This window comes from Helicoverpa zea, chromosome 12 (genome assembly GCF_022581195.2).
Source record: "Helicoverpa zea isolate HzStark_Cry1AcR chromosome 12, ilHelZeax1.1, whole genome shotgun sequence".
NCBI lineage: Eukaryota > Metazoa > Arthropoda > Insecta > Lepidoptera > Noctuidae > Helicoverpa > Helicoverpa zea.
Genome location: NC_061463.1, coordinates 10,117,707 through 10,143,086, shown reverse-complemented (window position 1 = coordinate 10,143,086; position 25,380 = coordinate 10,117,707). Strand labels below are relative to the sequence as shown.

General features: G+C 37.2%; 2 protein-coding genes across 3 annotated transcripts; one reads left to right on the top strand and one right to left on the bottom strand.

The window, feature by feature from the left end:
- Nucleotides 1-8,055: 8,055 nt before the first annotated feature.
- Nucleotides 8,056-14,413, bottom strand: LOC124635311 (protein arginine N-methyltransferase 7). 2 transcript variants are annotated; one of them, XM_047171179.1, is made up of 9 exons: nt 14,262-14,413; nt 13,956-14,191; nt 13,450-13,695; nt 12,722-12,900; nt 12,066-12,291; nt 10,966-11,747; nt 10,476-10,621; nt 9,893-10,049; nt 8,056-8,211 (listed from the first exon to the last, which is right to left on the bottom strand). In XM_047171179.1, the coding sequence occupies exons 1-9, from the start codon at nt 14,318-14,320 to the stop codon at nt 8,107-8,109; spliced, it is 2,136 nt and encodes a 711-aa protein (XP_047027135.1). In that variant the 5' UTR covers nt 14,321-14,413; the 3' UTR covers nt 8,056-8,106. The 2 variants fall into 2 exon arrangements, with proteins under 2 accessions (XP_047027135.1, XP_047027136.1); XM_047171180.1 differs by having other exon boundaries at nt 10,972-11,747.
- An 813-nt stretch (nt 14,414-15,226) lies between these two features.
- On the top strand, nt 15,227-24,307 carry LOC124635189 (cytochrome c1-2, heme protein, mitochondrial). Its single transcript, XM_047171006.1, has 7 exons — nt 15,227-15,386; nt 15,696-15,746; nt 16,349-16,497; nt 20,382-20,508; nt 21,797-21,914; nt 23,279-23,460; nt 23,664-24,307. The coding sequence occupies exons 1-7, from the start codon at nt 15,267-15,269 to the stop codon at nt 23,892-23,894; spliced, it is 978 nt and encodes a 325-aa protein (XP_047026962.1). The 5' UTR covers nt 15,227-15,266; the 3' UTR covers nt 23,895-24,307.
- The last annotated feature ends 1,073 nt before the right edge of the window (nt 24,308-25,380 follow it).

Genomic DNA, 25,380 nt, shown 5'->3' with positions numbered 1-25,380 from the left:
CGGCGGCGGCAAAGGTTAATCGGAACACGGCTGAACACGTCACATGGTATTGTGTCGTGGCGCCCTACTATTGAGAAACTCAAATCTGAACACGATTAGATTTATTGCGATATTTCGCTGCGATTGATTGCTATCGATTTCTGTGCCGTACTGTATGTGACTGATCGTTTGTCGTTCACGTCTTATTATTTATCTCTCTTGATTGTTTAATGCACCGCTTGTATTACAATGCAGGCCCTATTATAAGGCCAGCTGTAAAAAGAAAATATATGGAAATTACTATTCCACGCAATAATTTTCATGTTTTTTATCCGAGCTACTGTGTGACTGTCAACAAAAAATGTGAATAAGATGACAGTAAATAAGTCGTAAAAGATAACGCTTTACACCAAACATTTATTAACATCCGCTCCGGACAGACTCCCCGGCGCGCCGCGATCGATCATCCGTGGAACACCGCTGTTATACAAGAAAAAAGACAATTGAATAAGCACTTTTCCTTTGTATAGAGGCAGCATTAAGCCTCCATTAAATATATAGTTGTCGAGTGTCGTTGAGTGTGGAGAGTCGGGGGTCGTATGCGGCGCTCGTCGCGGCCACATCGGCATTCTGGCAGTGATCACGCGCGCGGCTGCATTATTCAGCGCAACTCACGCGCCGCTGTCGCATTATACCGTACGATCCTTAACGCCTCGCCTCCGACTCAACCCGCATATGGAGTACCGGAAAAACTAACAATGTCGTACCTATTACATGACAAATTGCGACTATTAGCGTCTCGGCCTCGGCGCACCGGCTTTGGCATCGGTCGCTCTAAGTCGCAGATGATTATGGAAACGTTGTTATGCAGTTCGCGGAAACCTTTTTACTGGAAGTGCCGTTTGTCGAGCCGAAGTTGTGAGCTGTGCCGCTAAGGCCCGTCACTTGCGGCTCCGACTCACGTTTATTATGTGATATCTGTTAAGATGTTGCGACGGGAGCTGTGGGCTAGATAGCAAAGTAATGTTCTTACATCGTAACCGCCTACAGCCATCAAATTGGCGTCATTGTCTGCACTAACAATGCGAACATTATCGTAGAAATAGTAGGAATGAACGGCGAATTAACTTTGACATTAGAGACAGACCAACGCTTGTTAATACGACGAGCTATAATATTAGTATGCCATACTTACATGACATTTAACTATCATTAAAGTAATCGATGTTTCGTAGAACAATCAAGTAGAACTTTGCCTTGTATAAGTACTGGAGCCTACTTAACTTTTATAGATTGCTCTTTAAAACGCACGCGATTGACTTTTGCGGTATCTTTTATGGGAGAGACATTCTAGTTAATTCAATCAGCTTATCATTTATAATGGTCGAATGAGTGCCCAAAACGTGACTCGAAAACAAATCTCTAACAGGTGGAAAAAACTGGCACATTCCAATTTAAACTAACGACTTTCTAAAATAATTTAAAGGATCAAGCTCCTGGTCTAAAACAATCCCTTTCCGGCAGAACGACGTACAACCCGTGACAAAAACATGACTTTATCTGCACCGGCGATGTTGTCTACCATATTCGCAAGGCCCACTAATGGCACAAAAGTGTACATTCATTTTCATCAAAACCAACAATGGCCTGCTAAAGTCGCCTAATAGACCATTACATGAAGATTTATGGTAGAAACAACGTCTCAGGATTGAGGCATAGTTGACTAGCATTACCATTTAAGATGGCAAATAAATAACATCGATTTCTGTTAGAAAATTATTCGCAAGATGTTGAGAGTAATCTTGAATAGTGCTTCGATAGGTACGCGTTTGAATTTAAATGGTTAATTTGTGTCGTTTAATGTGTTAGGTATGTGTTGGGATTTATAGGCTTCTTTTGTTTTATATCAAGGTCTATACAATCCCTTCATCAATTAAGTATATGAATGAGAACTAGTTTAGAAAATCAGTGTCCGGCACTTTTACCAATCTATGTAAGATCTACCTATCTATGTCACTGATTCGTTGGTTTGGTGCTGCGACAATACGACCCTCAATTTGTTAAGATGGTAACACTGGGAAACGGAATTAAAGAACAAATAGCTAGGCAGAACAGAATTACACGCTCTTAATCAATCGTAATTTAATTTATATTTCTGAACTAGACGACCTAGCAAACAAGGTAAAGAATGTGTGCAATGTATTCACGCAACAAGATTTATTATTCAACTTTACTAATCGGACCATAGCAAGAAAACATATCGACAGGTTCAAAAAAAAATACCTAGATCCATAAATCAAGTAGGAATTTCGAACAAAAACTAAATCGCGTTCCACGTTTGATAAAACCGTTTTAGTTTGAATTTTACAACTGTCATTAGGAAACGTCAAGTTGAGTTTGCAGTGATACGGATCTTTAGAGCAACAGTTAAGTTTGAGCACGCTTAGCTGATTTTCTAATAAGCTATAAATAATTAATTAATCGTTTGAGATATATTAGAGCTTGACATGAGGCCATATAAAATTGTATCTGTTGGGGAAACGATCTCGGGTAATACCTACTCCTGATAAAATTGATTAATTGTAGACACATAGGATTACCCACATGTAGGTGGATTCTAAAAATGAAATACCTTAACACCCTTTGCCCTTGTCTAGATATTCTATAGCACTATCTGCTTATGCACATCGTGGCCTATTAGTTATTACTTAGCGCATCCAGAGAGCTAACTCTCACGTTCCATATTGAATAAGCATAAGCACCGTCAAAGATAACCAGGGATTTATATTCAGAATTTATCACGCACCGTCCTTTCCAATTCTGAAAACGTAGACATGTAATTTGTCATCTATTCAATTAACATTACGATCGTAAGTTGCCACTTTAATCAAAACTGCAAGTACTTTAATTTACCTTGTCATAGTAAGTATTAAATTTCATCCGAGGTAACCCCACGCGGCGAATGTAAATGAAAGATAAATCACTCCCACACTTGGTGTACTATATACTTAGGTATATACATAGTTAGTTATTTATATTAACGTCAGTGTAGCGGTATTATGCATTTTTATATGGAAGCTGCGGAAAAGAGTTGCTGTTGAACCGAGCTTTACATTGTTGTTTTGGCAGTGCAATGTTGCTCGGTGTAGACTGATATAAGTATTACACGTACCCAATCAACATAATAAACGATAGGAACCATTACATAGTTACAGTGGCGGATTTACCAATAGGCCAAGTAGGCCAGTGCCTAGAGCGGCAGATTTAGAGGGGCGGCAAATTTTGCGAATTTTTTTACAGTTTTTTTTTTTTATAATTATACGAGTACACAATCCATATATAAATAAACGATTAATAAACTCACTGTAATATATGCTTAGGTTTATGTGATCATGAATTTTAAAATATTCCAATAGCGTTTCAATAAAAATAAATTGAAAAATCCGCTCGCTTCGCTCGCGGTTTCTTCATCTTTTCTGGTTTATTCTGCGCTCTTTGAGTCCAATCTAACAAAAAGTTAAAGCACCGAAGTAGCAAAAACAACTGACGCTCTACGCTGACGATTTCTAAGCTGTTCAGGAGGTGGAGGACTTTTGTGTCCCAAATAATTTCGCTTTTGTGTCCTCAAAACTCAACAAATTAAATATTAAAATTCCTCCAAAACAGGAAATATGGTCTATAGTGCAAGCTTACTCACCAACAGAGCAGTCATCTACTTTAGAAATCGATGCATTTTACTCAACTCTCAACATCGCCCTAAAAAAGTACACATACAGACACTGCATAGTAATGGGAGATTTCAATGCTCAGATTGGAAGTCCACGAAATGGAGAAGATATTGTACTTGGCCCTTACATCAGAGGGAAAAGAACAAGGAACGGACAAAAACTAATAGAAATGGCGATGGAAAATAACATGAGGATAATGAACAGCCTATTCAAGAAAAGAACTTCAAAAAGATGGACTTTTGAATCGCCAGGCGGCAGTTTCAAAAACGAAATTGATTACATCTTAACAAATAGACCAAAATTAATTGACGAATTTAATAGCGACCACCGAGTCCTCAGAGCACGTCTGAGCAGGTCAATGGGCACTATTAAAAGTCGACCCTTCAAAGTCAGAAGACCAACACCAAATAACAAACAAATGTTAAACACCATCAAAGACAAACTGAAATTAGTGACAGAATCATCCTTTGAGGGTATAAATACTCAGCAGAAGTACAACATACTACATGAAATATTGACATTGAGACCAGAACCTGATACTAAATATAATACGAAGGATAAGAAAAACTTGTCAGAGAAAGTAATTACACTCCTAGAAGCAAGATCAAAACTGTTAAATACTACAAAGAAAACAAAAATTATCAGAAACAAAATAAGCGAAATAAGTAAAGAAATCAAAAACCAAATAAGAAAAGACAGAGAACGCACTAGGCGTGAAACTTTTGAAAAATACATAAGCAAAACCGGAGGTATTAAAAAGCTCTAAAAACTTTAAAAGAAAAGAAAAACTGGATACCCAATATGAAAGACCGACTTTCGAAAACGAAAACAAAAAGATATGATATACTGTCAATAGCAACTACATTCTACGAAAACCTTTACTCCAGCAAGAACCAAATAGTAAACACCGACTTAAATAACACCGACGCGGTTCCACCTATACTAATAGAAGAAATATACAAGGCAATAGAAACACAGAAGAAGGATAAAGCTCCCGGCCCTGATAATATCAGCAACGAATTACTTACAGATTGTAAAAACGAGCTAGTACCACTACTTAAACACATTTTCAACGACATATTGCACACCGAGGAAATTCCTGCACAGTGGACTACATCAACAATAATCCTACTCCATAAAAAGGGGGACAAAGGAGAAATTAACAACTACAGACCAATAAGCCTAATGTCGAACATTACAAAATTTTTGCAAAAATTGTCCTAACGCGAATAACCAAAACTCTTGATGAAAACCAGCCCAAGGAACAGGCTGGCTTCCGGTCAGGCTATTCAACATTGGACCATATACTAACGGTAAGACAACTTTTTGAAAAAGCCAAAGAGTTTAAAGTGCCCTTCTACTGTTGCTTCATCGATTTCAACAAGGCATTTGACTCAATAGAACACAACAGTATCTGGCAATGTCTGAAGAAACAAGGAGTCGACCAGAAATACATTAGGATTTTAAAAAAAGCATATACACTAACAGTACAGCAAGAATAAAACTAGAGAAACAAGGGAAACAAATAAACATAAACAGAGGCGTACGCCAGGGAGATCCACTGTCACCTAAATTATTCACAGCTGTACTGGAAGATATCTTTCGGAGACTGGAATGGGACCACTACGGACTTAACATAAATGGCGAAAATCTTACACACTTGAGGTTCGCTGATGACATAATAATACTGGCAAGGAGCAAAGACCAACTACAATACATGATCACTGATCTGGATAGAGAAAGCCGCAAGGTAGGTCTGACGATGAACACTTCAAAAACCAAAGCTATGACAAACGCATTTTAAGACAATATTCTTTTAAACGGCGAACCAGTAGAGTTTGTAAAAGAATACACTTACTTGGGCCAACAAATCTCGGTCACTGATATAATGACAAAAGAAATCGACACAAGGATTGGAAATGCATGGAAACGCTACTGGGGGTTTAAGGAAATAATGAAGAATACAGAAATCAAAACGTACGTGAAAACAAAACTGTATAACACTTGTATACTCCCAGTCTTGACATATGGCTGCGAGACATGGGCTCTCACCAAAGCGCAATATAAGAAACTTGAAACGTGTCAGACGGCAATGCAAAGAAGCATGCTAAATATAAGAAAATCTGATAGAATAAGAAACACCACTATCCGAAGGCGCATGAAAATTGAGAATGTCACAACTAGAATAAGGAAACTAAAGTGGAAATGGTCCGGCCACATAGTCAGAGGCAATGACAAGTGGAACAAAAACATAATATTTTGGTACCCTAGGGACAAGAAAAGAAATCGAGGAAGACAGTACCGAAGATGGGATGACGAAATTAAAAGCATAGCAGGGAATATATGGACTAGAAGAGCCCAAAACGGAGCAGAGTAGAAGGAAATGGAGGAGGCCTTTGCCAAAGTTGGGCAAACAGACCAGGTCGTTGGTGTCATCAACTCGTCAGAGTTGTTAGATTAAGATTGTATACTGTAAACAAGGTCTGAATAAAGGCTATTTTTATTTTATTTTTTATTTTATTTAATATATGCTTAGGTTTATGTGATCATGAATTTTAAAATATTCCAATAGCGTTTCAATAAAAATAAATTGAAAAATCCGCTCGCTTCGCTCGCGGTTTCTTCATCTTTTCTGGTTTATTCTGCGCTCTTTGAGTCCAATCTAACAAAAAGTTAAAGCACCGAAGTAGCAAAAACAACTGACGCTCTACGCTGACGATTTCTAAGCTGTTCAGGAGGTGGAGGACTTTTGTGTCCCAAATAATTTCGCTTTTGTGTCCTCAAAACTCAAAAAATTTGGCGCTCGCTGCGCTCGCGGCTTTTTTACTTGACACTAGTTTCTATAAAACTAGTTAGCGCTTTATAACTTTGCAGTGGTATGACTCCGGTTTCTTTATGTTAAACCTAGCAAAAAGCACCATGAATGATTTCTACACAATTTTTAAGTACTTCAATTACAATTTTAGTCCGTGATTATATTGTGTGGTTTTTTTGGGGGGATGCCACCCGATGGGTGCGCCTCTGATATAGTACCTACCCGAACGAATGAACCGATTTTAATTTAGTATTTTTTTTGTATTACAGGTGTTTTACGGGCGAGTTTCATGAAAATCAATTGAGCCGTTTAAAAGTTACAGAGGTTTTACGCTTTAAAGTCGCTGTCAGATAAACTTGTTAGGTCAACATTAAACTCTTCGGTACATAGCGGGTTGCAAAAATAATCTAGTAACTGACAGAAATATCATTAAGTTCACAATCATTAGGGGCGGCAAAAATTGAATGGCCTACTAGCGGCAAATTTGTAAATCCGCCACTGCATGGTTAACTACCAATCTACGTACCTAAGTAGTTACCCATAGTGTAGTGTCTATTGTTTGGGCTTATGTAGATGATGGCAGAGTCAGACGATAGTTACAGTTTTTCATAAGTTATTCAATTTATTATAAGAATTTATTTCGATTATAACAGTTTCGATATCGATGAACATTTTGGATGACCACTAGAAAGGCAAGAAAAAAAATTGGATTCGTATTAGGTACCATAAAATAATTAGATGGGTACGTAGGTAGTTCTTCTGATTTTGGCTTCAAGCTTCAACCATCTTCAACTGGCGATTCAATGAAAATCTCAAGTGCTTTGGTAACGTCAAGCCTGCACAAAAAACCTAAATTAGATTACATCACCAACTTACAAACATCAACAACACATTTCGCAATAGATAAATGTGTTCGATAAAACCCACGTATGTTTAACGCAGAGAATAGAAAAACTGACCTCGCTGTCTTAAATCACATAGTTGACCCACTGATCCACAAGTTCATATCGACCTTTGATACCTGAGGTCAGGTCATAACTTCAATCATGTATTTTGTATCAGTGAATGTACATAATAACGTATATTCGTTAATTATGAGCGACGTGATACTCATTACTTGTCATTCAAGAGATTATCTTTAGAAGATAAATTATTTAATGTTTAATTTATTAAGTTTTTTTGTCCATTGAAAAAAATAAGCATGAATAGATTAGCTTTAGAGTATCTTTCTCATCGTGGGTTTCTCCTTTCGAAATACCAGAACCTACCACGTTCGTTTCAACGAGGTAAGGCTTTGAGAAAACACCTTTCCTAGGCAAAATTTAATACCTACCTGATTACAAAAGACAGTTTGATGCGTCATAATTTACGTTGATTTATTAATAATATCTCTCCCTACAGGCAGTGAGAGCTAGCTCAGATTTTATAGAATAACAACATATAAATCTCGAGACAATTTCTTGTCATTTCGATTAGCCAACTCAAAAACCGCATTCCGTATAAACTTATACAGGTAATAACTAAAACAACAAATCATATCGGCGTCAGTTTAATATAAAATATAATAAATACATTAGTAATGTGCTACTCTAGCACTAAATCTATGTCGACATTGAACTGTCCCTTCTCGAGGTCGCAAACGGCTTGGTACCGCCACTTGAAAGAAGTACTCGCGTCGTATGACTTTTTCTGTGAAGTAGAAAACAATTATCTATTTATGGTGTACGGTTAGAAAATATTATGTGCCCTACGTTTTTTTTTCAAATAGATTCACTAAATAAACGTTAGAGATGACGGCAGATAGAAGAGTATGGAAGGAGAAAACATACTGCGCCGACTCCAAATAAAATTGGGATAAGGGCAGGAGGATGATGATGATTCACTTAACGTTAGCTTATTTTAACGTTAACTTTCAAGTAACAAGAATTCAGCCATTTAGGGTTGCAATCAAAAATGGAAAACACAGAAATTTATTTTGAGTCAAAAATCAATTAAGAAAAAATTCTGTAAAAACGAGATAAAACGTAAAAATTAGGTCAAATAATATCTGATTTAGTAGATTTACAGAAAAAGGCATTTTTTTTTTAGAAATTCATAGGACTTTTTACAGTCTGTACCTACTAAGTTTAGACATTTACCTACAGATATTCTCTATGAAGTGCAAAGATATTTAATGCATTATTCATTCTTTTGTTGTCCATACATAAATGCAATTCCACATAATCATAGACAATTTATTCTGTTTTATTACTTGGCAACAGGGAAGTAGGTTGCATTAATCTATTTTATGCAGCCTATTTTATACAACGCTAATTATTGAATTATGTTAATAATTATTTTTTATTACACTACTGTTGCCGACTGAGTTTTATACTATAATTATCAATATCTGTATACAGCTTTGTATTACTTGTAATTTCAGTTCTAAAATATCGAACAGTTTCAACCACACGATCAAATTGGACCAAAATAAATATTTATTGCAATTTTGACAATATTAAATAGTAAGGAAGGCGATTTATCAGATTTATAAAACAAACCTCTTCGTGTGTACATAATAAAGAGGACATTTTTCTTTCTTTGTTTAGATTTGATACCTGTTGTGGGAATAAGTTCGCGGGTGAGACCGCTAGTAATGAATCAATTAATTCCAAAATTGTATTTAACATTATTTTTTCTAATTTATAAGTGTTTACACACAAACAAGGTTCTACTCGAATGACACAATAAACCAATTAAGACGAGAACTAATGGATAATCTGTGGTTACAGCCGCGTAATGCAACTCTAAGCTCGCGGCTATAGTTTTAATCCATTAATCTATGGTTTAAGTGCAGTTTACAGGCTGCCATTGAGGAAGCTATTAGTTACGCTTTTATTTATTGCGCTAATCAATATTTTTAGTGATTATTATGCATACAGCTTTGAAGACTAGTAAATATGAAAATTACAAGACTTGCAAATGCTTGGCGCATTTGTCTCTAATACAATTTAAAGTATCGTAACTTTTGAATTTGAAAATATGGGCAATAAAAGTATATGCAACAAGATATTATTTGTTTTATTATGAGGAAAATTGTTAATTCCTCTGTCCAGTATTGGGATGTTATAAGTAAATAAAGTTAATATTACCGTGCGAAATCTGCCTGTCTGTCTATTTTTCACAAATTAATATTTAGTATACCGATATTCTATAGCTTGAGGACTTTGGACATAAGCTATTTTTATACGGGTGTGGGAAGTCATTCGCTCCGATAAAATCACCACCACCACCTGTTCCCCAAAAATTAAATAATAATTTTCCCACTACTTTTTACCCCATTTTGACCCATATTTGGCACACAGAATATAACATAACAGTATAAACTTACGAATATCTTAACGCCCTGCCTAGTGTGCGGGTCCCAGTCGACTCTGTCGCCCACTGTGGGCGGGAGCACGGGCCCCGAGCTCTGGGCCCCGCCGACCTTCCACACGGCCCATAGCGCGAAGCCGTTAACCTTCTGTCCTTCCTCTGCTTCTGGTTTACTAAAATAGAAAATAAAAATGTGACTACGTAGGTAAATATGTATTTAGATTTAAGATTGTGTTTTATCAGGTGTACCTACAAAGAAACTTGCTGTTTTTTTTTTTAACATCATTACTTTATGAATGAAAGTAGACTTTATACATAAGATAGAATAATTATAAGAATAATTAGTTTTTAAATTTTTAGTTTGTGAGTTTCATTACAGATCACACAGGGAGTATACAGGAGGAATACATAGAGGAGTACTTTATATGAAGGCTTATAAAGGGATACATTAAGGGTGCACATAGTAGGTACATAGCGATTTCAAAGGGGGAGTATCTAATTGAGTGTATAAGGGGAGTAGGTATATAAAGGAGTACTCCCACAGCGGCTGCGCTTCTATCTCCGCGTCGCTTATTGTGCGGGAGTGCTGATGTACTTACACTTCATACACTCCATCCATGGCTAGGGCAGGCTTGAGGTTAGTGAAGTCGATGTGGAGCAGCCGCACGGGCTCGCCGCGACATCGGCACGGGTACTCCCACAGCGGCTGCGCTTCTATCTCCGCGTCGCTTATTGTGCGGGAGTGCTGATAACGTAAGATAAATAAGTCAATTACATTCCACATGTATTCTTAGGTGCGATACGAAAGCGAGTTGCCGACTGCAACTGCCGACCGCACTTGCGTGAAATCAGTCGATATCTGAGGTCAACTGCACGAGCTGCTACCGCTTCTATATAAACCAATATGTAATGCCGATTTCGCGTGCGGCAGCTAACTTCCAAAACTAGGGCTTTGATTTTGTACCGGTATATAAATAAGAGCTGATAAAATTAATACCACAAACAATGAATTCAAAGAATAGAATAACAAATATTTCATAAATATGGTGTTTTGTTTTAGTAGCATGAAAATAATTCATATGTAGATACACCCACCTCAACTAATCCATCAAACACAGCCATATCGATGCCTTCACATTTGCCCAAAGGTATAGATATTTTATGCAAGTCTTGGAACTCTACAGGCATGGCCCAAATCTCGCATCCCTGAGGTATCGCCGACACACAATTATTCAACTTATTCCTATGCTGAAATAAGAGATACGCCATCTTTAAATTCTCCCACGGCAATATTGCACTTGCAAAGTTAGGATCACCTATAACAGTTGTCACTTGATTTAACAACTCATCATTAACTTCAGATATAAACTGAATATTCTGAAGCCCATTTGCCTCAATATAATCCTGTAATATGCCAAGATTTAAGCTCAAACTTTCCAATATGTAAACAGCTTTCGCGCCAAATTTCGCCGAAGCTAACCCCATAAAACTGCTTCCATTGACATCTAGAACTACGGACTCGTTGTTAATTTCCTCTTTCAATTGTGCTAAAAACTTTTTGCTGCGTCTGCCATCATTTAGATAGGACACATGAGTTCTTGACAATGCCATATGTACTCCACATTCGCAATTTGGTCTTTTGTAGTTCTGTCTTTTAAAATTTTCAGTTTCTAAATAGAACCATAGGGAGTATTCGTCTTGGCAGAATATTAGGGTGGCTTCTGAATCTTTTTGTAGGGTTAAATCTTGGGGCAGGTAGTAGACGGCTTGCATCCAATGGTCTCGCCAAGGTATGCTGTCTTGTGGTCTTTCGGAAGATAAGTCTGCATCAGGATGATTCCACCATGGAGCACAGCTTAGGCCGATTCTACCTGAAATATTTTTTTACCTTTTAAAGATTTAATTTGACAACAAATAAGAACCAATCAAATGTGAAACCTATAATGAAAGCAAATTCATATTGCAATGTAGTGCTGAGTGTAATACTGAGTAATATTCTATAAGTAATACTCAATTGCGAATAATAATTTTTTGTACATTAAAAGTTGAATATCACCAAGTTAAACGTTTATTATATATCACATAGATAAATAGGCAGAATAGCTTTACCATGTCTGTGGAATGGGAAAGGAAAATACATTGTCCTATGCTGAAAATGACGAAATCTAAAAATAAGTTAATAAACTAACCTTCCGTATCCATATTAAGTTCCCACCACATGAAGACAACCTGAGCTCTTCCGGTATCACTAACTGTAAAGTCCTGCTTGACCGTCTGTTTCATGACAATGGGAGTTTCCCCTGACCAGTCATAGACGAATACGGGAATCTGTTCTGAGAGCTCCTTGAAGGCGTGGCGAGGTAGCTGGGACAGTTGAAGGTCGTGAACTGCTGCGGAACCGGGGCAGTCAACCATCTAATGGTAGAAATATGGAATAGTTATTAAATTACAGACAATAACTTTAAGAAAAGTATTTTGTTTGTTTGTTTTTACCATAGAAGTATAAAAGGAATAGATGAGAGTTTAGTTAGGAGCTAGCACCTTTATTTAAACACAAAAAGTATAATTATCAGGTAAAGGTTACACAATAGAAAAAAATATTTAAATAGAGCTTCTGGCACAGTTCCACACTCTACACTAACATTTTAAAGCTGAAGAGTTAGTTTACTAAACCAAGCCAACCTCAGGAATTTTAAAATTTATATCAGTGTTAGATAGTCCATTTATTGTGGAAGATTATAAGCATCTTTTTATCCGGGTGCGCGAAACAGTTCCCACGGGTCGCGTGTGAAACTATAACAGCTAGTTTTGATATAAACCTCCACAGAAAAGTAACCCTAAGTACCTTTTGGGGAGTCCTCAACACAATTTCAAGGTCCTCATCAGCCAGATCATTGAGTTTGTTCCACTTCCACAGCGTTGGACACTCCACCACTTGAGCATACATCACTGCAGAGTCAGGTACCACTATGCAGTCCTTTTCAAGAAGGTGCTTGTGTGCGTGCGAGAATGTTGATAGAGCTCCTAGAATTAAATAGGTAGACATTTTATTAACTAGTTTATGTTTTAGAGAAAAATAGTATTTTCCCTGTGCCAATATGGAATATTGTGCCTATATGAATGCCAGTGTTATTGGAAAATAGATTACAAAAAGGGTAAATTACAGAAAACAAGTGTCTTAAGGATGGACCTTACAAAAGATGCACATCAATCCAAGATAGTTGAAAATTGTATATACAGGGAGAAAACATAAGGTAGGACATGAGGAAATACATTAGGAAGCACATAGGGGAAGTAGATAAGAGAGAACATAAGAGAGTACCTAGGGCAGTATTTATGGGAGAAACTAAAAAGAAAAAATAAGTGTGATGTTACAAGTAAATAAGGTTTGTGGACATACACACCCACAAAGGTGGAAACACAACGAAAGAAAGAAAAAACCATATATTTCTTTCTTTCTCCTTTCTTTAAGTAAATAAGGATTGTGGAAATGCCCATAAGGAGGAAACACCACTGCACTGGTATGTCCTTGGACTGATAGTTTTTATTTTTTTATTATTTGGTGCAACATACCTTCTCCAATTAACTCAGTATCAAACACCTCTGTAACTAAAATATTAGCTTTCTGTGGCATATCTCCATCAACACCCACGGTAAGTTCCGTGGATCTCTTCGGTATAAGTTTTATCTTGTCAGCCACTCCGTTTATTTGCAAGATCTTGGCGCAACACTTGGCCATCGGTTTGAAAGCTTCACAAGCTACAATGGAATCAGCACCGGATCTCGCTGCCATTATTGATAGAAGACCAGTTCCGGTACCTGGAATCATTGGAAGAAAATCTTTTTAGTTTGACTGTAGAATACTTATTTGGTAAGGTATAAAAATGAATATGGGAGGGCTGCTCTAATAGGAAGTTACTTTTGTAATAAAATGAGAGAATAGTTTATTATGAGATTAATATGAAATAAAAATATACGCTAAAATAGGTCAGTGGGTTGTCTTAGCATACACTAAAAGGCAATATTTTTAATTGTAGTACCTACAGTAAATACAAAAGTTAAGAAAAAGTATGACAAACCTATATCCAAAACATTCGCTTTCTTTCCATTACTATGCATCTTCTCAATAGCAATTTGCAAGGCTCTATGATACTTCTTATTTCTCTCAGTATCATGCAACATATCGGCGAATCCAGCCCGTGCTATTTCTTGGTGAAAATCATAGTTCTCGTCCTGGACATCCCACTCAGTGCTCCCCGTAATAGGGTTCCTCTTCTGAGTAAACACTTTCATGGTCGAAATTGAGCTTTTTAATCTAAAACAGAGAAATAAAACAACATTCAAAAATGCCGACAAATTCCATCTCATGTACGTTAATAACTCACCTTTTTAATGAAAACACTACAAAATGACTACGTAATCTCAATAAGTATGTTGATCTCATTTACATCGACATTCTTTATACTTTATATAGGTACTTTTTAATAATAAAACCAAGAAAAGTTGTTGAACAACGGGCAGAATGTAGTTTTGCTTCTAACCTAAAAATGGTCATTTGTTTGACACTGACAGTGATGTCAACATTTTAGTTCGGAAATATTCTATACAATGCGGACTTGGTATCCCACATATTATATCGATGTATCTAAAAGTTCGTAATAAGTGTGTTACAAATGTCTGAAAATAACGCCAGTTACGGAAAAGATGAGAAGTAGAAGATTGTTATGGTATGGACATGTAATGAGGAGGGATGATACGCATGCAACGAAGTGTGTGCTAAGTATGAATGTAGATGGAGGGAGAGGAAGAGGAAGACCTAAGAAACGATGGATGGATTGCCTGAAAGATAACATGAATAGGAAGGGAGTGAGTGTCAGTATGACGAGTGACCCCAAATAAAATTGGGAACAAGGCACGAGAAAGAAGAAGTGTGTCGATCCATTTGTATAGCGATAAGTCGAGTAGTGTGACGAAACGCACTCGCTTAAGCTGATTTCACGTCAATAAATGTGGGGAGACCTTTACAATGTAGCCATATCCTGACCTTACAGGGGAAAATAACTATTTTCGAAAACCATATCAAGTAATAATTATGTGCCCAACCCACATACTGGACCACAATTTTATACTTCAGTGTAATAAGATTACCAGAAACATTCTTCTTAAGAAAACCTCTATATAGGTTTAAATAAATTATTTTTTATTTGGCCAGTTACTTGCGAACTGAGGACGTCAATAATGTCGATTTGATCGAAGTTGTCACTAATAAGTAAACAACAAATTAAATATACGACAAACTATTATACACTTATAAAATAATCGCAAGAATCTCGGAATTATTTTTGTGACTTTTAGAAAATAGTGTACTGACAATATTTTTTAATGGCAGTATGACTCGTAGTTGTCATTCGATTCAGCCTTCATTACGACGTTTTTCTATCATGGCGGCCGCCGTCGGTAGGATTTGTGGGGCACGTCTTTTGAAAAATTATGGCATAGTTTCTCCCCAGGTACTGGAAATGGTTCTAAACAGTTTGTTATGTAGTCTAAATTGATAGCAGGTATCTTTGGCGTACTCAATATGTTACCAATGATGGAAAAGTTCAAGTTCGAAGTGTCACGGAAAACTGCTGTATTTTATCAATTTGTGCCATACCATGAGCTTCAAAACGTGTTAAATGTAATGACGTGGTGTATGGGACCCTCTGGATCTGAAAATTAACACAAGTGCTTAATAAAAAAATTCATGGGCAAGTGATAACCTATTCGACATTATGTAACAAGTACATAAGAAATCTAATGGAAGCTGTCCCTTGCAGGTTTGTCAGCTGTCCACCAGCGCTCAAGGATGGACAAGGAACAGAAAACTGGTAAGTTTCATTCAAGTAGTTTTTGTTAAAAATAAATATTTCAAAATTTGACCTTAAAATCGAAAACACACATTCGTAGCTAACGGTATTGATTTTGTCATGTTGTGGTTTTCGAAGTATTCCAAGTTCACTTAGGGATTAATCTTGTGGTATTTACAAAAGGGGATGAATACTAAACCTTGAAATTGACACAAATACATCAACTGTCATATTGTGTAATAAAACCAGTGCACTGGTTGTTTGAATGCCACATAACTTCATTGTGTAATTTGTCGTACCAAGATGAGAAACATAATATGTCCAAAATGCATGGTACTTTATTTGAGTATGTTGTAATACTTCTAACATCAAGTGAAAAGTATGTTAGATGTGATTACTAACACATAATTTCTTTAAAAAGACAATATCAGTTTAAAATCCAAAACTTATTAACCTACACTACATGCCTATGTGTTAAAACATGATTGATGCTACTTATAAAACGCTGAATGACTTGCAAAGGTTTCATTCCCAATAAATAAATCTAAATATCAGCAGACAACTCCTAATTTTACCAACTTAGGCCAAAATGCAACTTATCTTAATGTATTTTTGATCTACAGTGGCTCTCAACACTGGGAGTGGTGGGTGGTGGCGTGGGAGCTCTTCTGTTCGCCCTTGAGCAGTCAGTGCAGGCTTCAGGCTCTGAAGCTCACGCCCCACATCAGCCTTGGAGCCACGACGGGTGGTTCAAATCATTAGACCACGCCAGGTAAGTGTCTACGATTTCAATGTGATACGCTATAGATTCTTATGACAAGATAGATGGTAGGTGCATGGTTCCAGAAACTTTTATGGAGGAGAACCAGCATGAAACTCATAGATTCTCATTCAACGTAAATAGCAGATGTGTGAAATTAACACATGTCAAGACTATAATAGGAAAGAAATAATTGTTTTGTTCAATTTAATAGCTACCTAGTTAATTATTCCTTAAAAGATTCACTAAAGAATTTAAGCAAACTAGCTGTTGCCCGCAACTTCGTCTGCGTGGGCAATATAGAATAGTCAAAATACTACTTATCCCGTAAGTGCATTCTTTCACGTGACAGTATAATTAGGATTAGCACTTAGCAGTCGCATAGATTCATTGATCAAGGTTGTGTTGTGGATGTGACCATTTATCTAAACAAAAGAAGTAAAGTTTGTGACGTTGTGAATATCTCTGGATCTAGTCAGCCAATTTGGAAAATTATTACGTATGGTGCGTAAGTAATTTTCACAGGAAACAGCTATAATCTATGTCTATATGCTTTGAGTCTGACAAAGCTGTCATTTGTACATTTTCTGCAGCTGCTGCGACTAATCAGAAGCCAGAAAGTCTGTCAGTCTTACCATGGATATCGTCTTGTGTAGTTGACTGGATTGAAGATAGGTAGATAGGTAGTCGCTCCAAGCAAAATATTGGTACTCAAACAGATTCGGTGACTGGAAGCCAACACCAACATAGTTGGGGAATAGCTGGATGGATGATAAAATGAGTCATCATCATCAGCAGGCGCATAGGGTAGGATAGTTTCACTACTGGGGAGAAACACTTGTATGACGGGGATTTTCTGTGCACTTACTCACTATGATAAGGCTGACCCCACATTAGGCGTGCGTGATCCTCGGGCGTGTGAGTAGCGCGGGCGTCGCGAGCGCGCTGCGTGAACGTCGCGTTTTGCTGCCCTGCGGCATGTGTGAAGAGTGCAAGCGACGCGCTCGCGGCGAGCACGCGGCGCTCGAGTTGCGTTCTTACCCCTTCGCCCGCTATCCCCGCCGCCCGCTAAACGCCTTAGCAGTTAGGCCGCTGCCTCTAATTTTGCGGGCAGCGGGGCGGCAGCGGCGTCGGCGCGGGCGGTCACCATTTGACTGGAGCTCACCGCTCGTTGCCCGCTCCCCGCGCCGCTGTATTCGAGGGCCGGTCCATTTGATTATACGCGTAAGATCCTGCCGCTCCCGCGCCGCCGCCGCTGCCGCCCCGCTGCCCGCAAAATTCGAGGCAGCGGCCTTAAACGTCGAGGAGAGCGGCGCGTGCAAGCCGCGAGCGTGCTGCAAATGCCGCAGGGCAGCAAAACACGACGGTCACGCAACGCGCTCGCGACGCACGCGCGGCGCCCGCGCTACTCACACGCCCGAGGATCGCGCACGCCTAATGTGGTGGCCTAAGCCGGGACTCCACCGAAATGTTTGCATTAGTTCACGAATAGGCAAAATGTACGTATCTGTGCGAGTCCACTTCATGTGTTCGTACTTGATACCTGCAGTTTTACCAAGATTTTCAAAATGTACGCTCGCAATATGCCATTTCTTGGTGGAGCCAGCAAATCAAAAGAAACATAAGTGTTGTATACTGTGCGTCACTACCGCACACCGGGAAAATTTCGCTATTGCGGAGGACGTTTATATACCATATTTTGTGTCACACGTAAACAGGACGACAGTAAGTATCCACCGAAACACTGTCAAAGATCTGATGAACAAACAAATCAGACCTGACTTGGTCACCTGGGGCCAATCAGAGCTCTATGAAGCGATCATACGCTTTGGCTCCTACTGTTATTGTGGTTTCTGAAAATTTAATCACCTCATTCAACGATGAATGTAATTCTGATGGTACTATTAAGAACACTTGCTTAGCGCAGAAGCTGACGTTAGCAGGTCAAGTCTTTTGACTTCTCGAATAGGATACCATTGGTTTTTGTGCAATGCACACCTGCAATGCATTCTGGATTAGGATAGGATATAGGTGGATAGGATTTGCAACAGAGAACAATTATGTCTTTGTGATTAAATGACATCAAACGTAGTTTTATATAAAAGGTGTTTTTTTAGACTTGGCTCGGGTCTTACTGAGACTGTTCGTAATCATGAACAGTGTATTTGCGATCAGAAGTTGAAAGTAAACTTGTCTCTGGTATGCGGCGCGTAATTTGTACGTTTTCAGACGCATAAAGCATTTTACGTGTGTATGGTATTAAATCGAGAAAGCTCCCATTTCTTATCTGCACTTTGTATCTGGGCTTGTTTTTAAAGCTACAGAATCCTACATTACCTACCTCACGCTTAGCAGCGCCTGCGAGAGATAGATCCTTATTTCTTCTAGGATTAATTTTACATATTTTGCATCAGAAAAAATAATTAAGGTCTACTTAATACTACTCACTCAAAGTAATTTGTTTTAAGGCCACCACATTAGTGGAAGATAAGCTAAACTATGTTTATGAAAAAATCCTGATATGAACTCCATCTGTAACTTTAAATGATAAGTAATTGTTCCACTAAAGTCATCATTTTTGACATAATGTTCAAAAAATAATTTAGATGGCACCGTTTTAAATTTGGCCGAGAACTATTAATTTTCCTTTCATCAAGGTAATAATTATAGTTGGATTTTGATGTGGCACGGCAAACTGACAAACACAATTGAAATGTCTATCGAAAAATTACACTTCGTGTTAAAATATGGTGAATTACGGAAAATACACAACTCCATCTGTTGAAATAATAATCCTCTATAAAGAATGTATGGTATATAATATTGTCATTTACCACCTCGCTCCTTTGACAAATTGATGATGTATTTTATTTACCACAGATGGAGCTACTTTAACCTTGGCTAAACAAAATTTTCATTTTTTTTTTCTTCCGAAGTTACTTATAAAGGTGTGATTTTCTGTGTAAAGATTAATAATAGGCCGATCAACTAATATAAGTACAACATTCAAATGTACAGTTTTGACAAATAGATTGCGTGTCGTAATATTTTACATCTTGAATTCACAAAATTAATCATATCTTTTGATAGAGTGAATCGATTTCGATGAAACAAAAACTAAGTAATACCCCAAGTTACGTAGAATTTTTGTATATAAGCATTGTCTGCATTTAATTCGTAGATTTTACGTGAATCCCGAACAAACAAACAGATAAACAGACAAACAGACAAACAGACAAACAGACAAACAGACAAAAATGACAAAAATGATGGAAATGGGTTCTGTTAGTTATCCTTTAACATGCTGGCTATTTTTTTTGTCAATTTCTTCAATGTACAAAAATTACTTTTCTACAGATTTATTATATGTATAGATATGTCAATTTTATATACTAAAGTAAACAGGTTTAGAATTAAACAGTAATTATATCAATAGATGTTATAACATCCTAGACAAACTATAAAATGTATATAGAAACAATTAAATGTAGTACACAGTATTTTTAACTGCTATGATTTGAAGGCCTGAACAGGATAAGATAAGATTATGACTAAAATCATTTTACATTCTTTGTCATAATGTAATAGACAATGGAAGTTATCTGCTAGAGAAAGCATATAATTTGTGCATATCCTGTGGTTTTGTAAATAATCTCAACTCAAGCAGTGCATTTGTGTAATGTAAATATTTATGTTATCAAGAAACAGATAACAGAACTTACAAATTTTTGATCATTAGGAAATTTTATCCATTGCTAGTAGTGGAGTATTATATTCAACAATAGATTTGCATAAAGTGACTACGACTACGTGCACTACAACAATACATTGGATGGGATTCACGTACAAATAATTGTTCTTGTGCACATATCTCAATCATCATCTGTATTTACCAGCGTCCGTCGTGGCTACGAAGTATACAAGCAAGTGTGCAAGGCCTGCCACTCGCTGCAGTACATTGCCTTCCGAAACCTCGTTGATGTGACCCACACCGAAGAAGAGGCGAAGGCTGAGGCTGCTGAAGTGAGTATCACTACCAGGATAGGTTAACTCCATTGAGGCTATTCTATCAACGTTTTACGAGCGACGACGCCACACCTCTCCAACATTGCGTTGCTGTGTAGCATTTACTGGTCACAGTCAAAAGTTTCTACACTGTGTAATGTCACACTAGTTGCAAGGTTCCAAAAAGTTGGACTCATGATGAAACTTGATCAACACTCTTCTACAACTTCTCTACTACTACTACTGGTAACTAACGCACCTTTTCAGTTAATCATTATCGTAATAAGTGATAGTGATACTTTCCCGTGTAACACCACTGCTCACACACTTTTTCATGTATGGGTAAATCTGTTGAACCCTAGGAAAACATGCTATGCAAATTATTTTTTCTTTACTCTATCTGTACATATATTGCGTACTTTTTATAACTTAGTACATGAGTAATCTTTGGTCTTTTAACATCTCCGATATGCCATAAAAATTCAACTTATGTAAACCATGAAAACTTATGTAACAAATATGGTGAAGTTTAGCGAAAACACGTGCCTCCAATAACCTGCCCCAATGGAGAATGCTCTGAACCAAATAAACCCTGGCATCAAGCCAGAACAACAACAAACTTACATTCACTTACATAAAACTGTAATGGTTGTAAAGTGTTTTATGTACTACCTACACCTATGTATTTTTGTCATAATGCAGATATTTTGGTGCAATGCAGATATGTGATTGTCAAAACGCAGTTAATTTTTAATTCCTTTGACGAAAACGCCAATCAATTGTCAGGCCATTTGCCCAAAAGCCTACATAAGCTGTATTTGAAATAAGATTTTAAATCAACAATAAAAAAGCAATCTATGTAGTTTCATTTGCTAATTCAATTAGTATGTTGTAACAGAACAAAATTGTGAAATATTGTTAATCCCTTGGTGATGTTCATAATTGAATGAACTAATTGCCACAAATGACCAATTAATTTCAAATCCTAAATGAGTACATTTTTGTTGCCCAAGCCAAAATATGACTCATGTTCTTAACTTTGTCAATTGTTTGATAATTTGATTATATGTACATACATACATTTTAAATTAATAACTGGTTGCTTTTCAGAATTTTACTAGCAACCAATTCATTCAGCGAAAGCCCTTGGGAGTAATAGATAGTAAATAGCCCTATAAGTCACTTATTCATCCCAAGCAACCTCTTATCCCCATAAAACATTTGATCAACACACACTTCCTCATTTATAACAATAGTAGAAATAATTCTCATTACATTTTACTAATTCATTTCATTCTCCAATCAGGTGATGATCAAGGATGGACCTGATGAGGAGGGTAACTACTTCGAGAGGCCCGGCAAGTTGTCTGACTACTTGCCTTCTCCATACCCCAACGAGAACGCAGCAAGAGCAGCCAACAACGGTAAGATTATTTATCAACCTCTTTAATATTCCTTCACTGAAATAAGTCATCTTCATATAGAATGCCTATTGATATATTTGTCTTTCAAAGTTGTATGTCCTTCCTAAGTATATATAGTATATATACCACTGATAAGAGAATATTGTTAGGCCAAAATTGTTAATGAACCTTATAACCTTAATTGTGATGATCAATGATCATGCCTTCTCTATGTAAGGTGGTCACTGACCGATATAATCATGTAAGAATACATATGTGATCAGGATATGTTATACGTAGTGCACAAGCATTTTTGCAGGCACAGATGCACTCTCATAGCCTGTTGGGACGGAAATCCGACAGTACTGGAGAGACTCTGCCTAGTACTAGAGCCATAAACAGTTTAATGAACATTCCTCCCTCCGATATTATCCTATGTAGAAATGCATATTATTATTCAATTCTTGAATACTATTTTTGTAGTATGATGTCATCAAACCTAATCGCGATCTTAGCAACAATTTGCCGTCATGTATCGTGAATCGTGAAATACGTCATGCAGTTTTTTGTTTTGTTTTAAACTGAGTTTGGCGAAGAATTCAAAACGCAGTTCTGTGATGATTTATTTATCGACATTCGTTATAAAAAGTATTGACTTTATGTAATCAAACGTTTGCTACCTGAAAAAGTTTAGTTTCTTTATTTAAAATTACACAAACAAACAGTGTTTTTATATTTCTGTATCTGAAATAGTGCCAGAAAAATAAAAACATTAAACCGTGGGTCGCATGTATTTGTCAATAAGAAAAGCTTATATGTCTAGAAGATAAAAATAAATGTAGTATCACAGTTAAGATACACAGTTACTAAATAAAAAAAAATCTAATTAGCTATGATATAGGTACTATGTTAAACACATTTTGTTTCGTAAATTCACATAACCTTTATAAAATATCTGTGTATATCATAAAGGATACTTATTTTTGAATTTTTGTGTGAGGAAAATTTTGTGCCAAACTGCAGAATATTAGTTACCTCTTAATTTCAAAACCACTGTTCACTTAAAGCCATCATTAAGATTAGTCACTACATTGTGTTTAGACGCAAAAGAGCTCTTATTATGTATCAGTCAAAGTCAAACTACTGTAAAGTTCCATCAAACTCCGTTTAGCAGGTTTTGTGTAAAAGAGTAACTAACATTTAATTCAACCAAACTTTTACTTTTATCTAAACTATCATTGCTCCAAAACCACTAAAGCGAATTGAAAAATTCTTAAACTTTTAGGAAGATACACTATCCTCGAGTAACATATTCCCACAAAACGCAGGTAAGACATTAAAACGAAAAGCAAGTAAGTAATACAGCATAATGTGATGATTTCCAGGCGCATATCCTCCGGATCTGTCGCTGATCTGCTCGGGTCGCAAGGGCGGTGAGGACTACATATTCGCACTGCTGACCGGGTACATGGAGGCCCCGGCCGGAGTCATCCTCCGTGAGGGACAGAACTACAACCCGTACTTCCCTGGCGGCGCTATTTCCATGGCGCAAGTACTTTTCGACGAGGTATGACCGTTTTGAAATTTATTTTCTTTAGTAGAGAATATTTTTGGGATAATTATGAGAGATGTATGTTGGGTGCCTCGACCATTGTACTACACTTACTAAGCAATGGTTGAAAGAAGAAGCCAACCCCTACATAATTGTAGGAGATGATGATGGTCTATGTACAGCAGTGGACAGTAAACTGACTGGGGTGAACGTTTCAGGCGGCTGAGTACAGCGACGGCACGCCGGCGACGGCGTCGCAGCTCGCCAAGGACGTGGCCACCTTCCTGCGGTGGTGCTCGGAGCCCGAGCTCGACGAGCGACGACTCATGACCATTAAGGCCATCGGCATGTTCACCATGCTCGCCGCTGTCAGCTACTACTTCAAACGACACAAGTGGTCCACAATGAAGTCCAGAAAACTAGCCTACAAACCCGTCTCTAAGAAATAAACCGCCACCAAAACATCAGTAGTATAAACAAACGTTTTAGACAATTTTTTCGATAGGCACAGTAACATGTTATTTGTTTATAATATTAAATTAATTTATTTTATATTTGATCGCGTTTATTTCTTTCCTCAAGTTCATAATCATGTTGCTTCGCTGTGACCGCCGTTACCATACTATAGGACGTACGCATCTAGAGCGGGTGAAGAGTAGCCGGGTGCGATACTTTATTATTATGTAATAATATCGATTGATAGAGCAATTTCGTCATCGCGTATGTTGGATGATGTAGCACAGTCAAATTACGTATTAATCTTACTTAGGTAATCCGATTATAACTGTGCTTGTGATTTTCCATTAAAGTTATAACTGTGAATCAGTGTACAGTTGAATAAATGAGTTATTGAAAATCAGAATTATTGGCTTTTTAATATTTTGTTTCACATTTTTTTCCATTTCCTGTGTTCCCATGTTTCCAGTAATTAAGTAATGAACAAAACCAAAATAAGGCAGACGCCTTTAAAGAAGTCTAGTAAAATAAAGTTCCGGTAGGCAAAACTATAAAACATTGTCTGGTAGTGAAGTAAAAATGTTACCCCTTCATGAGTTTGTTAACAATTGTATATATTTTAAAGCTGGAGAACCTATGTACACCATATAGGTACTGAAACCTAATATGTAGGAAAATTCGGGAATGTAAAGTAGGTAGGTAAGAAGTGTCGCGGCTTGTGTGGACGACAAATCGTGGCAATCGGAACCCAAGTGTCCAAAAAAATTTTTATAACATATTTGCTATTGAGCTGATTGCTAATAATAAATATACCTGAATGAAACTTATACAACCATGATAGAATACCATTTGAACAGGTATGAACTCAAGTTTCTATCCGTCATACATCTAAAATACTATGTAGGTACATGAGTTGGCTGTAAGTAGCTAATTAATTATTATAATTTCTGGTAGTGGTAACAGTCAGTGGCAGGATCTACGATGAACGGATTGTTATATTGCAGCCGCTTGAGATGCTTGTCCTAATAGTGATGCAAATTAGTTATGGACGTAATCCCTAGTAATAAATAAAATATTAGATCGGATGAAATAATATTAAAATCCATAGAAGCATGAAACTTGCTTCAAAAGGTTATCTCAGAGGCTGCAACATAGGTGTTGCTGCGGGAAACCGTTACGATATGAGATGAATAAAATTTAAAATCTTTAAGTAGCCCTCTTGCATATTAAAATATTCTGATTTAAAGAAATATCCTGAAAGCACCTTAACGGGCATTCTCCGCATTTGACTGAAGGGGCCACCTCTCCCTCAGCATTAGTGGCGAAATCAGAGGGCTTAATTTATAGCAGTACACTACTTATGGGGGTATGATTTGCTACCAACCTCGTGTATAGATAATTAGGGCCACGTTTTTATATTGCTAAATAAATAAGGTACCAAGGAAGATGAAGGAAATAACAGAAGTATTTGATTAGAAA

What these genes read in the sequence shown, in the direction of transcription:
- LOC124635189 (XM_047171006.1), top strand. Translation starts at nt 15,267, where the DNA reads ATGACTCGTAGTTGTCATTCGATTCAGCCTTCATTACGACGTTTTTCT. An exon ending in ATGGCATAGTTTCTCCCCAG is followed by an intron (nt 15,387 to 15,695) that starts GTACTGGAAATG and finishes TGTCCCTTGCAG; the next exon opens with GTTTGTCAGCTGTCCACCAG. An exon ending in CGAAGGCTGAGGCTGCTGAA is followed by an intron (nt 20,509 to 21,796) that starts GTGAGTATCACT and finishes TTCTCCAATCAG; the next exon opens with GTGATGATCAAGGATGGACC.
- LOC124635311 (XM_047171179.1), bottom strand. Translation starts at nt 14,320, where the DNA reads ATGAGATCAACATACTTATTGAGATTACGTAGTCATTTTGTAGTGTTT. An exon ending in ACTTAATATGGATACGGAAG is followed by an intron (nt 11,748 to 12,065) that starts GTTAGTTTATTA and finishes AAAATATTTCAG; the next exon opens with GTAGAATCGGCCTAAGCTGT. An exon ending in GGCAGGGCGTTAAGATATTC is followed by an intron (nt 8,212 to 9,892) that starts GTAAGTTTATAC and finishes TCTACTTCACAG; the next exon opens with AAAAAGTCATACGACGCGAG.